The sequence below is a fragment of the Balaenoptera acutorostrata genome, chromosome 1 (assembly GCF_949987535.1).
Source record: "Balaenoptera acutorostrata chromosome 1, mBalAcu1.1, whole genome shotgun sequence".
NCBI classification, from domain to species: Eukaryota; Metazoa; Chordata; class Mammalia; order Artiodactyla; family Balaenopteridae; genus Balaenoptera; species Balaenoptera acutorostrata.
Genome location: NC_080064.1, coordinates 24,711,892 through 24,728,688, shown reverse-complemented (window position 1 = coordinate 24,728,688; position 16,797 = coordinate 24,711,892). Strand labels below are relative to the sequence as shown.

Sequence of the window (16,797 nt, the reverse complement as noted above, 5' to 3'; positions counted from 1 at the left end):
GCCCAACTCAAGGTCTTAAAGATTTTCTCCTATGTTTTGTTCTAAAATTTTTATTGTTTTAGCTCTTAAAGTCTTTGATCTATTTTGAATTAATTTTGTGTATTGCATGAGGTGATGGTTCGTCTTTTTGCATGCACCATTTTCCCCAGCAAAGTTTTGAAATTTTTAGTGTGTAGGTCTTAAATGTCTTTTGTTAAACTAGTTAGTGTATATTTTATTTTTCTTTAATGGAATTCTAGTTTTGTTTTGGATTGTTTGTTGCTTGCAAGCATTTACTTTTATCATCATGGTAGAATTCCTATCTTCTTAAAATAAATTCTTCCTGTCCTTTAAATTCAAGGTTGTCTGTGCCCTTAGTCCTTTAAGAAAAGCAAAGATGAAACAAAATGGTATTCTCTGTCCCTGCCCGAACTGCAGTAGCTGTTTCTAATTTATTGTTCAGTAACCTGTATTAATTTCCGGTTGTTTACTAGTCATGTGTGCCCCTTTAGGCACTTCTCTGTTCTAAATGGAAATGTAGTGTTTTGTGACACCTGGTTCTCTGAAGGTGACTTGTCATCTGTAAAACTAACCATGTGAAAATTAACTTAGTTAGGATTCAGTATTACGCACTAAAGGCAGCTACTCTTAGGCTTATTTTCATTTAGGGCCACCTGGCTGTGATACTAGGGAGTGGATTGGGGAGAACTTACTTTATAAACATTTTGGTGAGCAGCATTGCCTCCGCCTGTAATAAATACAGAGCCAGATGTTGGGGACTTTTGGAATTTTTCTTTAAAAGGCAAAGAAGGCAGGGCTTTGCCCATTAGGCATCTACTAAATCTCTGAGTACAGAAAGCAAAACAAGATGAATGAAGACATTCCATATAGCGAGAGAATGGAATACTAGATGGCTAGAAATACTAGAAAACCCTTTGTATAAAGTAACTGAAGCGCATCTTAATTTAGCATGGTATACTTTTGTCCATCCATTTACTTTTAATCTGTATGTGTCTTTATTTTTAAAGTGAGTTTTTTGTAGACAGCATATAGTTGGATTACATTTTTTAAAATAAATTTATTTATTTAATTTATTTATCTTTGGCTGCGTTGGGTGTTGGTTGCTGTGCACGGGCTTCCTCTAGTTGTGGCGAGTGGGGGCTACTCTTCCTTGTGGTGTGTGGGCTTCTCATTGCAGTGGCTTCTCTTGTTGCGGAGCACAGGCTCTAGGCACACGGGCTTCAGTAGTTGTGGCACAAGGGCTCAGTAGTTGTGGCTTGCGGGCTCTAGAGCGCAGGCTCAGTAGTTGTGGCTCACGGACTTAGTTGCTACGCGGCATGTGGGATCTTCCCAGACCAGGGCTCGAACCCATGTCCCCTGCATTGGCAGGTGGATTCTTAACCAGTGCGCCACCAGGGAAGCCCCTGGACTACATTTCTTGATCCACTCTCTTTAATTGGTTCATTTAGACCATTGACATTCAAAGTGATTATTGATATAGTTGGGTTAATATTTACCGTATCTGTTTTTAATTTTTTTTTCTTTGTTTCTGTCTTCCGCTCTTTTTCTGCCTTTTGTGGTTTTAACTGAGCATTTCATATGATTCCATTTTATTTCCTTTCTTAACCTATCAGTTATACTACTTCCTTTTTTTAAAAAAATTTTTTAGTGTTGCCCTAGGATCATTATACATTTACAATTAATCCAGGCCCACTTTCAAATAAGACTATACGACTTCACATGTAGTGTGAGGACCTTAAAATAACAAAATAATCTTAACCTTTTCCTCCCATCCTTTGTGTCATTGCTGTCATTCATTTCAGCTCTATAAAGCATATGTGTGTTTATATATGTATATGATATAAACATAAGCATACATAATTGAATACATTGTTGCTATTATTTGAACAAACTGTTGTCAGATCAATGAAGAATAAGGTAAATAAAAGTTTTTATTTTACTTACTCCTTTTTTGATGCTCTTCCTTTCATTATATAGATCAGTTTCTGGCCTGTATTATTTATACTTCTCTCTGAAGAACCTCTTTTGACATTTCTTGCAAGTCACATCTACTGGCAACAAATTTCATCAATTTTTGTTTGCCTGAGAAAGTCTTTATTTCTCCTTCACTTGTGAAGGATAATTTTGCAGGATACAGAATTCTAGGTTGGTGGGTTTTTTCCTCTCAAAACTTACAGTCTTCTCTTGCTTGCATACTTTTTGAGGAGAAGTAGAATGTAATTCTTATCTTTGCTCCTCTGTAGGTGGGGTGTTTTCCCCCCTGTGGCTTCTTTCAGTATTTTTTCTTTATCTTTGATTTTCTATAATTTGAAAATGATAGTTGGAGGAGTAGTTGTTTTGGTCTTTATCTTGCTTGGTGTTCCCTGCACTTCCTGGATCTGCTGTTTGGTGTCTGGCATTAGAGAAATCCTTAGTCATTATTGTTTCAGATATTCCCTCTGTTCCTTTCTCTCCTCCTTCTCCTTCTGGTATTCTAGTTATGTGAATGTAACACCTTTGTAGTAGTTGCCCCACAGTCCTTGGATTTTGTTTTTCCCCAGTCTTGTTCTCTTTCCTTTTTGGTTTTTGAGGAGTCTATTGATAGATCCTCTAGCTCAGAGATTCTTTCCTCATCTGTGTCCAGTTTGTTAATAAGCCCGTCAGAGGCATTCTTCGTTTTGGTTATAGTGTTTTTTGTCTCTAATATTTCTTTTTGGTTCTTTCTTAGGATTTCCATCTCTCTGCTTACATTGCCTGTCTGTTCTTGCATGCTGTCTACTTTATCCTTTAGAGCCCTTAGCATATTAATCATAATTGTTTTAAATTCCCAGTCTGATAATTTCAACATCCCTGCCATGTATGTTCCTGATATGTGCTCTTACTCTTCAAATTTTATTTTTTGCCTTTTGATATGCCTTGCAGTTTATCTTTGATAGCCATGCCTGGTACATCGAGTGAAAGGAACTGCTGTAAATAGGTTTTTAGTAATGTGGTGCTGAGGTGTGTGTGGGGGGAATGTTCTATAGACCTATGATTAGGTCTCAGTCTTTTAGTGAGCCTGTGCCATCTGAACTGTCAACTTCACAAGTGTTTCTTAGTTTTTTTCCTCCTCCCTTTAGTGGAACAGGATCGTTTGAGTAGGCTGGAGTTGTGTATTTCAGGGTCATCCACACTGAGCCTCTTAATTTGTCAGTTACAGTTCAGGTTTTCCTAGTCTGGTACTGGTTCAGGCAGTGGTGTCCACTTGAGTCCCTGGTCTGGTTAGCTGTGATGACCTGTATGTCTGTCTCTCCAGTCTTGGGGACAGTGGTTTGCTCTGTCTTCCTCTCTCTTGTGGATCTAAGAAGAATTGTTGATTTTTCAGCTTTTTGCTTGTTGTTAGGGTGGAATGGTGACTTCCATGCTCCTTACGTGTGGAGCGGGAAACCTGCACATACACAAAACATTTAAGCCTTTGATTTCTGTGGAAATGTTGTCATAGGACAGAGCTATGTCAAAATATTATAGAAAAACTTTGTGAAATCACTAGGAGGCTCCCTTAAAGAGCCTGCATGAAATGTTCCTTTTAAAATGGGGTTAAAATTCAAACACTTTCAGGGGCCATCTCCAGGGGATAGTAATTTGGGTATTAGCACATGTAGGTGTGTAAACTATAGTGAACTGGAAAACACCTTTCTGCATATTCCCCATATAAAGGAGCTGCAGTCCACAAATAATGATGGTCTACTATTTGCCAGGTACCTTTTGAAAAACAACCAGAAAACCACATTTTTAAGCAAAAATTTACTTTAACCATTGGTTTAATGTTGAAAGAAAATTATTTGGCCTGAGCAAAATATTCCTGTTGACTGTTAGTTTGCCATTTATAATATAGTACCTGGAGAAATTTATTTTCTTTTTCAGATTTGTATACTTCCTTTCTCAATAATAAAAGCTGTGTGTGTATATGTGTGTCTGTGTATCCTGTCTGGCATCCAAGGACACCAAAGCCAAAAATCAAAACTTCAGGGCAGGTGTATAAAAAATCTACCCAGTAGTCACTCCAGCCCTTTATGTTATGGATTAGTCAGTATGCTTTTGGCCGCAGTAACAGAAAATCCAGCTAAGAGTGGCTTAAACAATAAGTGCATTTGTTGTCTCGTATAACTGGAAGTGTAGGGGTAGGGCAGTGCTCGGGGTTGGTTCCTGTCATTCAGCCTTGTCATCATGGACCTGGCCACCTTCCATGTTTATTTTTTTAAAGTGAAAGAGAGTTTATTTAGAGAGATACACATTCCATAGGCAGAATGCTGTTGTCTCCTACCTTGCATGTTAATTTGGATGTTTGTCAGGCCTTTTAAGAGTTTGATTGTTTATCTGTTGATATGTTACTTTTCCCTAAGTGCCTTTGTTAGTGACCAGGTTCTTAACCTTTAAATTGTTTTCAAAGCTTTGTATGTTCATGCCGTTCCTTCTTCTTAACCAAGTTACTTGCTATTATCACACTCTCCCAGTACCTGTTGACTTGCCTGATTACCACCTCTTTGCCTGTTTGTCCCCTATCTCAAGCCAGGGTAGAAAGAATTGTTTTTGAAATGGAATAAAGAGCAGTCATATGACTACTATTCTCTTTTCTTATAAACCTCCTCTCTCCTTTCCTTAAAGAAATGTTTTCCTTTGGATTAAGAAATATTATGGAATTTTGACAAGAAAAACAATGTCCTTTAGAACAGCGTTGGCAGCCCGTTAGGAGCTGGGCTGCACAGCAGCGCTGTAAGCTGTAAGCGGCAGGCAAAGCGAGTGAAGCTTCATCTGCTGCTCCCCATCCCTCCCCATCACTTGCATTACTGCCTGAACCATCCTGCGCCCGCCCCCCCGCCCCCGGCCCTGTCCGTGGAAGAATTGTCTTCCACGAAACCTGCCCCTGGTGCCAAAAAGGTTGGGGACCGCTGCTTTAGAACAAGAAAATTATATAACTGAGTCTGAAAATGAGTCTCGTGTAGTTGCAAGGGCAGTGACAGATTCTGGCCATGATAATTTTGGGTTTTGTATCTTTGGACAAGCATATTTCACCTCTTTGGGCCTTAATTTTCTGTTACATAAATGGGAATTAAAAACTCCCTTTCCATAATGCCAGTGAGAATTTGATAGACAGTGGATATGAAATACTTCTAGCATAGAGCCTGGCATAGGACAAATGCTCAGCAAGTAGTTTCTATTTTTATTTATCTATTTAAACAAAATTTAACGTTGAGCCATTTCCTTTCAGTTCCACTGTTTTCATTGAGACCCAGACCTTTGAAACTGGGCCCTGGAATTCTGTGGAGAAATCCAAGCTGAGTATCTTTTTGTAGCTACCATTAAACTCCAGACCAGATGTTCATTAAAACTCTGTAGAAGTTAACAGGCAGTTCATGTTGGGTGACTTTTCTCATGGCTCCTGAATTGTTATTTACCTACACTCTTTGTGGTTTAAATGGTATTTCTTATCTACTTTGCAATGTAGGAATGGGGGAAAAAACAGAAAAAGGGCTTCACATCCTTTTTATAGTACAATCTAAAGTTTAAAAAAAACCCCTCTATTGTAAAAAAAAAAATATTGAAAATATATACTCATAATTTTTTAATTCTGTTTTATCTTTTGATAGGCATTTCAGTCTTATCTCTGTTTTATGTGTCTCGGATTCACAATGATTATTCCCTTGTCAGCAGTCAAAACGGCAATATCGGTAGCCTGAAAGTTGTTGCTACTGCAATCACTTCAGGCTCTGTTCCAGTAGAAGGAGTTACATGCTGCCCATTCCTGGTGAAGAACTGGAAAACCTTCCATTTCAAAGCACACATCCTTTTTTTCTATCCCTTATGTCTAATCCTTGGCCTTGGTTGCCTTAGTGATTTTCAAACTTCTATTTAGCGGCAAAACCATGCCTTCAAAGCTTTTTTGGGAGGTCCACTATATAAAACAGACTAATCTGGGTTCCCTAAAAAAAAAAAACAGATTTTTTAATTTTTTTATTTTTTAAGGGAGGGTTTCAGATGGGAGTGGGGATTATCCACTGATGGCAGGAATCTCCACAGAGATCAGAGTGGAAAACCACTGAAGTCTCTGTGCATTTTGTCTTTTCTGATCCTGGTGCTCAGGTGCTGGTTCACACAGCAGGACCTTTCCTCATCATTTACTAAGGGCTACACTAACCATTGCTCCATTATTGCTAGCAGTCTCCTATCAATGGTTAATAGCATTCCCCTCTCAATTTTTGTGCAAAAGGTTTCTTCCAGCTTGGTGAGTTTGTCTTATGAAAGTCGTGGCACTAATAGAATTGAATCTTAACACGAAAGCAGCAGAATTGAAAAGAAATCAGAGGTGATGCAGGATTTCATGTATAGGATGCTTTTTCCTCTCTTGAACAAAGTTCGTTAAGAATGAGTCTTGAGTTCTCCTGTTCTGTAACCAACAGGAGGACTCACAAATGGCAGTGGAAGATACATCTCTGCTGCTCCAGGCGCTGAAGCCAAGTACCGCAGCGCCAGCAGTGCCTCCAGCCTCTTCAGCCCCAGCAGCACCCTTTTTTCCTCTTCCCGTTTGCGATATGGAATGTCTGATGTCATGCCCTCTGGCAGGAGCAGGCTTTTGGAAGATTTTCGAAATAACCGGTATCCCAATTTACAACTGCGGGAGATTGCTGGGCATATAATGGAGTTTTCCCAAGACCAGCATGGGTCCAGGTGAGGACTTGGCTTTGCCACTTAAGGTAACTGAAATCTTAATGCCTTAAATTCCGTGCTTCAGATAAGGTATACATTAAGTAAATTGCCATATAATAATTGAAACAAAGTTTGCTTTTTAGTATGCTTCCTGTTACTTATTTCAGAGGGATGTGGCTATGAGAGTCACCAGATACACAAGTGATTGAGAATAGCCATTTACTAATCTGGATCACATGCTGAAACAAACCTTTTTACCTTTCTGAAAGATTAGTCTGGTGTTCCTTTGTTCATGAGAACCTCCCAGAATGTCTGCAGTTTAAGAAATACAGAAACACTAACACAAAGACATGTGTACACTTTTGCTACTTTAATCGCTATTAAGAATCTTGCTCTCAAAGAGACACTATTCACATGCAAATTTGGATCTCTGGGCTCCGGAGTAAGGTGGTGCCACCACTTGTCTCTGTTGTTCCACTCTGTAGAAGTGCGAGTCTGCACAGAGGTTAGAAGATGCTGTTATAAAACACAGAATCCAGCTTTGTTTACCCCTCCCTGTTCCCATGGACTTCCCGGAAAGGGACCCTGGTCCTCAGGAAAAAGCAGATTTATGGTGACATCATCCATCCTTCTCTCTCCCCTTCTCTTTCTTTCTCTCTGACAGTTCCACCAAAACAACTCCCAAAGAACCTACCTCCTCTTTAAGTTCTGCCAGCTTGCTACTGGGCAAGGATTTCTCATATTTAGACCCTAAAGGCCAGGTTGGGAGAAGAACATGGTTTTTCTGATATGGTCACCTGAGCTAAAAAAGGCAAACTGAATAGCTACTACTTTAGAAAGACACTGCACATAGATGACAACTGTTCCACATCATTAATAAATATGTACTGCTTCGTATGAATGTGAGTTAAAGACTATAATAAGGGCCATAGGCTTTGAGTGTATTGATGTTGGACTGGTTCCTAAAAGAAAAAGTCTGGTAGAGTTCTCCCTGTGTTGTGCTGCATTCACCCTCTTCTCTCTTTTCCTGCCCCCCCTTTTTAGCTCCCCCTCAATCCCACACATAAATACATGTCCTATTGTAATGAAGTATACTAAAATTTAAATATACTTCTAAAAGCTCAGTTAAATTAGGGGATACTTCACAATATAACTTTTTTTTTCCTTTTCAGTAATTCTTCAATTTGAAGTGAGCTCAAGTGATTTATTTAAATAACACTGTTGTGCGTGTGTGTATATGCACATCACATATATGCATTTAGTTTCAGGACTGACACATTATACAAATTGAGCTAATCTTTATATACTTTCCAAGTCTTCCCAAAATGCTGTGATTGCCCTTTTTACCATGTACTTCAGATTCATCCAGCTGAAACTTGAGCGTGCCACACCAGCTGAGCGCCAGCTTGTCTTCAATGAAATCCTCCAGGCCGCTTACCAGCTTATGGTGGATGTATTTGGAAATTACGTCATTCAGAAGTTCTTTGAAGTAAGCCTTTGTTCTTTCTATCCTTTGACTTTAGACAGTCTCCATAGCATTTTGATTTTCATTAGCTGTTTTTAGAATTGCAGTTTCATTCCAGTCCTCAAAATGAAGCGTGAGTGGTCTTTTGAAGCACATTTAAATGTTTCTCCAATTCATTAGCAGTAGTGCGTCATTTAAATACCCAAGCAGATGATGCTAGTGTATTTTAGAAATGTGTTTGTAGAACCATTCTCCCCATTTAGGATCCCGCACAATATTTCTGATTGCTAAAATAGTTTCACTAAAAGTGTCATTTTTGGAGGAAAAATCCTTGTAAGATAATTTTAGCAGGACCACAGTAAAGTTCTGAAAATGAATTTTTAAAAACGGATTCCTAGAGAATTATCTTTGAATACCAACTCTGGTGTTTTTCATCATAAACCACAGTCATGAGGATTGTTAAATGCTGCTTCTTGGGTGATCCTTCAGCCTTGATTTCTTATTGTTCCTTCATTAATGTGGATAATGTCCACTCTTGTTATCATTTTCCTTGGAAAGGATTAACGACATTGCTGGATTAATGTCTGTTTCCTCTTCTAAACTAAAATGTCAGAAAGGCAGGGATTTTTTGCTAACCATTGTAGCTGTGGTGTACTGGTATCAACAACCCCATTATAAATCCAGAAAGGAGTGAAACATTGAGATGAAACATCTGGTACAGGGGGAAAATGCTGCAACTCTGCACATTACCTGCCACCGAACAAAAGAAATTTGTAAACTTCTTACATCTTATTTTGTTTGGTTTGTGTGAAGATTAAAAAAATGGCTCACTCACAGCCTCTGTCTTCCCATCTTTTCTCATAAAGACCTAAGTTCTTTGACTCTGAATTCTCCAACTATGGATTAAGAAATCAACCTAAACACGACTCTTGTAATTTTGACTTTCAAATGCAGATATAAAAATAGAGAGATCTCCAGCTCCAGAGGTTAATGCAGCTAGGGGTGGCTGAATGAACAGTGGGTTATAGCAGTATGATTTGGGACAAGCTAGAGAACTTCTCTGGCTTAGAGAATGTCCCTGGACTTCAGTTCCCTTGTATGGAAAATGAGTGGGTTGGGCAGCCTTATTCATAAAGTCTCTTCCAGTCTCACATGCTATTCAAATGAAAATAAAAAGCCAGGGATGGAGAAACATTCCAGGAAGAGTTTTAACATTGTGCTGTCATACCCCTTGATTTTACTAACTTTCCCCCTATTCTGTTGACTTGTATAAACAGACATTATCAATTCTTATAGTAATATAAAACAGTATATTCAGAGCAGTGTGTATGTGTGCTTTGGCTTAAACTTCATAGAGATGAAAGAAGAACTCGTTTTCAGCTTATGGGGCTCAGACAACTGAAGTGATGTAGATTTGTTGTAAGAAGTTCTTGAATCTTCCCCAGACATTGTCTAAAGCCTTAATAAACAATGTCTTCCACATGTACTATTGTTTTAAGAATAAATGTAAATGCTCTTGGACATATAGGTATATTTAATAGTATTGATGAGTTAAGGGCAGCTTTGAGTAATTGCCTATTTGTTTAGCAGATACTAGTAGTGAAACTACTCCAGTTGGATATCTGAGAAGTTTTTTGACATTAAAAAGAGTTCCTTATAATCAGAGGCTGATAACCACTGGTTTGAAGAAACAAAGGCTTTTTAAACAAAAGGTTTAGTTTATCATAGAATACAGGGCTAAAAGAGGTATGCCAATGGTTGATACAGAATAATGAATGCTTTGCTTTCTCTGGTTTCTTTCTTTCTACCTAAGTAATGGTGTTCACCCACACATTATGTCTAGTTTGGCAGCCTTGAACAGAAGCTGGCTTTGGCTGAACGGATTCGAGGCCATGTCCTGTCACTGGCACTGCAGATGTATGGCTGCCGTGTTATCCAGAAAGCTCTTGAGTTTATTCCCTCAGACCAGCAGGTAATTGTAAGTTTCCCCTTTAACTTTTCTCTTGGTGTTTGATGTTTCTTCATGGTACATGTAGTGAACCTCGTAAGTTTGTCAGTCTTTAGTTTTCTTTCACAGTTTTTCTTTGGTGCTTGTGGCTACCTTCTGTGCATGGCAGGCATGAACCGTGCAATTAATTTTGTAAGTTTATAGTGGATCAAGTGTCTTGTGTTAAAACCAGTGGTTTCAAACACTCTTCCCTTTGACCAGACCTTAGTCTTTAGTAGGTGTGATTTTAGAGGTGGGTTTTTTGTTTGGCAAGAGTTGAAGCAGGTAAGGTTGTCCTTTTCTTCTACCTGGACTGACCACCTCAACAGACAAAACTTTTTTCCAACCCACCTTCCAGTTTTCTTCACTTGCACCCTCTTATTCATTCATTCCACCACTGTTTACTGAATGAGCGCCTGCCCAGGGCAGCGCCTGGCCTGGCGCGTTGACCTGGTGCCCACTGTGTGCCAGACGTCAGCACAGAGATGGCCGAGACTGAGCCCTGCCCACGGAGCACGCGTGGGGAAGGGTGACGGGAAGCAGTGGTGAGACGTGAGAGCACGTGCCCGAGGCTTTGAGGGGAGACTTTGCAGGAGGAGAAGTCTGGGCTACAGAGGAGTTAGGAAAAAAGGGACAGAAATCTGAACTGTTGGGTGCTGTGAGTGGGAACTGGCACAGAAAGCACGTGAAGAGGCCGATGGCCTCAGAGCAGTCATGGAGCAGGTCCAGCGGGCCCCACACAGACCACGGGGCCCGGGAAGCCTGACCAGCCCACAGGCAGGTGTGTCACACTGTGTCTGCGCTAGGCAGTGCCGTGAGCCTTCAGGTGCTGCTGATCTGAACCCTCAGCCTTTGGGCTCTGAACTCACTCAGCCCTTCTCGATGGAGGGGATGGCCGTGGTCTGGCAATGATGAGCCACTTGCCCTCTCTGAGAACAAAGTTCAGTAATGAGAATCTTTGTTATGGACTCGAGTTCTGAGCCAGACAAGGCACCCACCACTTCCAGTTCAAAACAGAACACAACAGAACACTGCGCTGGTGTCAGCAATGGCAATTGAAGGCTGGGGAGTCTAAAGTCCTTAAGCCGTGAGACTCAGATAGGCATGTCAAGACGCTGGTGAAGGCAGAGGGAATGTTGGCGACACACGGCAGGTTGGGAGTTCATTCATTTAGTGCCCAGTACTGGAGATACAGCAGTAATAGGGGTGCTGTGTGTGAGTAGTTAGAAGCAGGGGTGAAGCTACTAGTTTGTTTTCTTTTAATGCTCCGATCATTGTCAGTTTTAATTTTCCCTGGGATGTTCAGGGATGAAAATTTGATGGCTGAATCTTTCCTCTTTAATTTTCTTGTTTGGTTTGAATATGGAACTTTTTTCCCTCTCTTGACCATAATGCCCGCTTACTGAAAGCAAGCAGGAAATTACGGTTTCCCAGGTATTTTCCCCATCTTTGCCCTCTCCCAGGATTATGATAAATTGCTGATTTTGTCTCCAGCATTTCAGATTTTACTGTTTTGTTTTTTTTTTTTCTGATCCAATGGCTACATTGTAGTAGTTTTTTACCCCCCTTTCCTTTCCCCCTGGCAATTGTTCTTTCTACCTGCTATTCCTGCATATCTTTTCCTGGTCTGGTTTCTCTGTGATTCTTGTTCTGGGTCTAAACTACTGTTCCTGGTATGAATAATTTACTCTTTTCCAGATGTAAGTGTATTTTAGCTGAAATAAACTCATCTCCAGTGGAGTTTTTACCTCTTTGGGCTCAAGAAAATATTCAGGGAAGCCCCCTCCCCTTCATTTTGATTATTAGAAGTGTCCCTTGTGTTTATCTTTATGTAGGAATCCTTCTCTATTTATCATTCCCATAATTATATTTCTGTAATAAACTATTCTTTTCTGACATTTGATTAATTGCTTCAGGAAACTTTCCTGAGTCTCTTGTGTTTTGCTTGTTTAGTCCCTGGCATTGTAGTCTTGAATTTCTTTAATTAGAAAATCATTTAGTTGCTTTGACATGTTTAACATCTCAGGGATTTAAGACATTGCATTCACAAATGTCACTATTATAAACTGGCTTGTAGTCTTCTACCATAAATATGGAGTCAACACAGTGGAACTAATATATAGAGATTGTATATAGCAAGGAAATTGGGCAGCAAGTACCAGGGCCCAGCTGTGGTACAGGTATTCAGCTTAAGGATGCCTGAGACCTGAGGCAGCAAGTTTGGGGATGGGGTCCAGTCAAAATCCCAACGCAACTACACACACACACACACACAGTCACTTACTCATTGGCCTTTTTTTTTTTTTTTTAAATTATATGATTATTATTATTGATCTTAAGGATTGCTTTTTTTTTTTTTTAAACTGAATTGCAGAGCATGAATTCGATTGTTTTTTTATAGTTACTTTATTTATTTATTTTTGGCTGTGTTGGGTCTTCGGTTCGTGTGAGGGCTTTCTCTAGTTGCGGCAAGCGGGGGCCACTCTTCATCGCGGTGCGCGGGCCTTTCACTATCGCGGCCCCTCCCGTTGCGGGGCACAGGCTCCAGACGCGCAGGCTTAGCAGTTGTGGCTCACGGGCCCAGCTGCTCCGTGGCATGTGGGATCTTCCCAGACCAGGGCTCGAGCTCGTGTCCCCTGCATTAGCAGGCAGATTCTCAACCACTGCGCCACCAGGGAAGCCCTCATTGGCCTTTTTTTAAAAAAAATATTTATTTTTTTAAGTTTAATTTATTTATTTTTGGCTGCGTTGGGTCTTCACTGCTGCACACAGGCTTTCTCTAATTGTGGCGAGCGGGGGCTACTATTCTTTGCGGTGTGCGGGCTTCTCATTGCAGTGGCTTCTCGTTTCAGAGCACGGGCTCTAGGCGCGTGGGCTTTGGTAGTTGTGGCTTGCGGGCTTTAGAGCTCAGGCTCAGTAGTTGTGGCGCACGGCTTATTTGCTCCGTGGCATGTGGGATCTTCCCAGACCAGGGCTCGAACCCATGTCCTCTGCATTGGCAGGCGGATTCTTAACCACTGCGCCACCAGGGAAGTCCCTGGCCTTCTGTATTTCCCTGAGTTTGGACACTTCATTAACTGAGAGTATTGCTCCAGCTGACATTGCAGTCAGTCTGGCCTGGTGGGAAGATCATTTTGTAGCCACAAACCGGGCTAGAATTCTGATTCAGTCACTGTCTGTAGTTTTAATACATTACTTAACCCCTCTCAGACTCAATATCTTCATATATTCACATATATGGGTGGAGGAAGGTGTGCAGGGTAATATTTGACAGGTGGTTTGCTGGCATGGTCTGTTTTGCCACACACAGGAGTCAGATTGCTTGGGTTTGAATCGGAGCAAGTCTAGGTCTGTGATTTTTAACAAGTCAGCCGATTTGTCTGTGCCTTGATTTCCTCATCAGTAAAAGTGTCCACTGCATAGGATTGTGAGGCAGATTGTGAGTCAAAGCATGTTAAGCACTTAGAGGTCTGCTTAGCCTAGAGTAAGCTCTAGATTAACTACTATCATTTTTTTTTTTTAAATATTTTTAGATTTATTTATTGATCTATTGATTGATTGCTATGTTGGGTCTTCGTTTTCTGTGTGAGGGCTTCCTCTACTTGTGGCAAGCGGGGGCCACTCTTCATCGCGGTGCGCGGGCCTCTCACTATCGCGGCCTCTCTTGTTGCAGAGCACAGGCTCCAGATGCGCAGGCTCAGTAATTGTGGCTCACGGGCCTAGTTGCTCCGCGGCATGTGGGATCCTCCCAGGCCAGGGCTCGAACCCGTGTCCCCTGCATTGGCAGGCAGATTCTCAACCACTGCGCCACCAGGGAAGCCCTATCATTTTTAGTAATATGTACTTTACAGGGTTCTCATGGGAAAACATGATGAATTGTATGTGAAATTCTCTAATACAGTGTAGTTGATTTGATATTGGCTCGTTTATAATTTGAAGATGACTGCACTTTTTTGGTAACTCCCAGAGAGGTCTTTTGCAAGTTAGAGAACTTTTCTTAATATTGGGCTTCCCTGGTGGCACAGTGGTTAAGAATCCTCCTGCCAATGCAGGAGACACGGGTTCGAGCCCTGGTCTGGGAAGATCCCACATGCCCCGGAGCAACTAAGCCCACGCGCCACAACTACTGAGCCTGTCCTCTAGAGCCCGCGAGCCACAACTACTGAAGCCTGTGCGCCTAGATCCTGTGCTCCGCAACAAAAGAAGCCACTGCAATGAGAAGCCCGCACACTGCAACGAAGAGTAGCCCCCTCTCTCTGCAACTAGAGAAAGCCCCCGTGCAACAACAAAGACCCAGTGCAGCCAAAAACAAATAAATAAATAAATTTAAAAAAAAAGAAAAGAATCAAAAGAAAATAAAATTAAAAAAAAAAAGACTGGTTAGTATTATAGGAAGTTTGTTAACATGTGGAAAAACTCCAGTCTTCGTTTGTTACCAGGTTGTCAGAGTGCCACAGCTGAGTTGTCCCACTTTCATTGTCGTGGATTCCCTGCTCGGTGCTTTTGTGTTTGGTGAGGAGAACGTTGACCGTCCAGGTGTTTGCTCTCTGTGATTCTGGTGGTGCTTTCTTTCCTTGTCTCCAATAGAATGAGATGGTTCGGGAACTAGATGGCCATGTCCTGAAGTGTGTGAAAGACCAGAATGGCAATCATGTGGTTCAGAAATGCATTGAATGTGTGCAACCCCAATCTTTGCAGTTTATCATCGATGCGTTTAAGGGACAGGTAAGTGCCTTAGGAAAGAAATAAGGGAAACAAGTTGATGGATGTTTCCATTGTGAGCAGAGAACAGGATGGGGTTTGTGGAGTGTTCTCAAGGGCTTAGTGTACTTTAGACTGCAGTAAGTAGCAGTCCTATTCAGTGGGGTCAGGTACCTAGCTCTGTGCACCCAAGGTTCTTCCCTTAATTGTCCGTGGGTCTTCTCTCCATCATTAATGCAGATATCCGCTCATGTCAGGATGAGGTACTGTCATCAGATATTTGAAGAATAAATTTTTTCCTTTGGTTAAGTACTATTTATCTTGATATTTAAAAGTTTTTATCATGTTTTAAAATTTAGATCATTTACAGAACTAATCTTACAGGTTATGTGTCACTACGTCTTTAAAATAACAAGGTGCTCCTTAATTTTGGGGGGTTGGGTGGGGCAGTGATCAGGTTGGTTTGAACTCTGTTAAGTGGCACACAACCAGAGATAGCTTCCAGTTTCTCCTATTTACTTATATATCGTAAGGACTAGTGTGCTTTTAGCACCAACTTCCAAGCAGAGTTGATATTTTGTCATACCCTAGTTTTTCCCGAATTGCCCCTTACTTGGCTATTATCATTAATTTCTTTTGCCAAAAAACAACCTTCTCCCAGTCTCCTAAGCTAGGTGGGACAAGAGAGTAAAATACATCTTTTTGGGTGTGTGAAATTGTTTTTGTGTTTGTTTTTGAAAAGGGAAAAATTGGAAGTACCAAATAGATTTTCAGGTGTAGTCATGGGTACTGCTAAAGCCTAGATCGAAATGGGATTTTAGAATTGTTTAGGTTTTGGGGTTTGCTCACTTAAACTGCAGTGGTTAAGTAGATTACAGACACTAAGTTGAGGATTATTGGGATTTTCTGAGTTAATAAAAAAAAGAGTAGATCTGTTTATCTTTACATTTGTGTGTGTGTGTGAAATATACAAGAAAGTAAAAGGATTAAACCACCGAACGGGAGAGAATATTTTCAAGATGGAAAATGCCAACGAGTTGATAACCAGAATATATAAAGAACTCCTGAAATCAAGGAGAACAATACAAATTAATGCAAAAATGGGCCTAAAGCCTGAATAGACAGAAGAAACACAAATTGCTGGTAGACATATGAAAAAAATAAATTCCATTAGTAATTAGGAAAATGCAAAATAAGACCACAGATAGTAGACCATTTTCTTTCTTTTCTCTCTCTCTCTCTTTTTTTTTTGGCCGCACCATGCGGCTTGTGGGATCTCGGTTTCCCAACCAGGGATTGAAACCTGTGCCCCCCTGCAGTGGAAGCGTGGAGTGTTAACCGTTGGACCCCCAGGGAAGTCCCGTAGACCATTTTCTACCATTGGTTACTATGTACTGGCAGGGATGTGAGATCTGGATACACTGCTGGTGGGAATAGACCCATTTTGGAAAATAATTTAGTATCTTTTAAAGTTCAACATTTATATTTCTTGTGATCTAGCACTCCTGGCCTAGGTATATGCCTGATGAAATGTTTGGTCATGTACACCATGAGATGTATTTAGACATGTTTAAAGCAACATTATTCTCGTAATAGGAAAAGACTAAATAAACCAGATGTCCATCAGGAGAGGATTGGAACCCCCCAAAAAACAAACCACATACTTTCCCAACATTATACTATACAGATATACAGAATAAACGATAGAAGCCCACAGTATTATAAGTAAATATTTGAAACATAATGTTGAGTGAAATAAGTCAAGTTGTTCCAGACTGTGAGTGTTTAGCGTTTTTATAAAGCTAAAATTCAGAACATTACAGTGTAGTTATGTGAAAGCATTCAGGCTTTGATCCCAGCCCTTCTTTTTTCTGTTTTTAAACCCATCCTTTGACACTGTGGACTCTTAACTAAGTGTGTTTTCTATGACCTTGACCAATTCTCTGTTCCTTTCTAAATAAGCTTTTTCTCAATAAGGTCC

At 40.6% G+C, this 16,797-nt stretch overlaps 1 protein-coding gene and 1 non-coding gene across 17 annotated transcripts in view; both read left to right on the top strand.

The window, feature by feature from the left end:
- PUM1 (pumilio RNA binding family member 1) overlaps nt 1-16,797 on the top strand; it is a 130,048-nt gene that overhangs the window by 101,726 nt on the left and 11,525 nt on the right. For 13 of the 16 annotated variants that reach the window (XM_007170571.2, XM_028163568.2, XM_028163563.2 and 10 more), the window contains 4 exons: nt 6,417-6,684; nt 8,023-8,152; nt 9,972-10,106; nt 14,703-14,840. In XM_007170571.2, the coding sequence (XP_007170633.1) occupies nt 6,417-6,684; nt 8,023-8,152; nt 9,972-10,106; nt 14,703-14,840 (671 nt within the window). The remainder of the gene's footprint in view (nt 1-6,416; nt 6,685-8,022; nt 8,153-9,971; nt 10,107-14,702; nt 14,841-16,797) is intronic. The other 3 variants (XM_007170566.2, XM_028163567.2, XM_028163564.2) reach the window with 1 other exon arrangement.
- Nucleotides 11,017-11,101, top strand: LOC114236348 (small nucleolar RNA SNORD103/SNORD85). Its single transcript, XR_003622323.1, has one exon. It is a non-coding gene; the product is annotated as a small nucleolar RNA SNORD103/SNORD85 (small nucleolar RNA).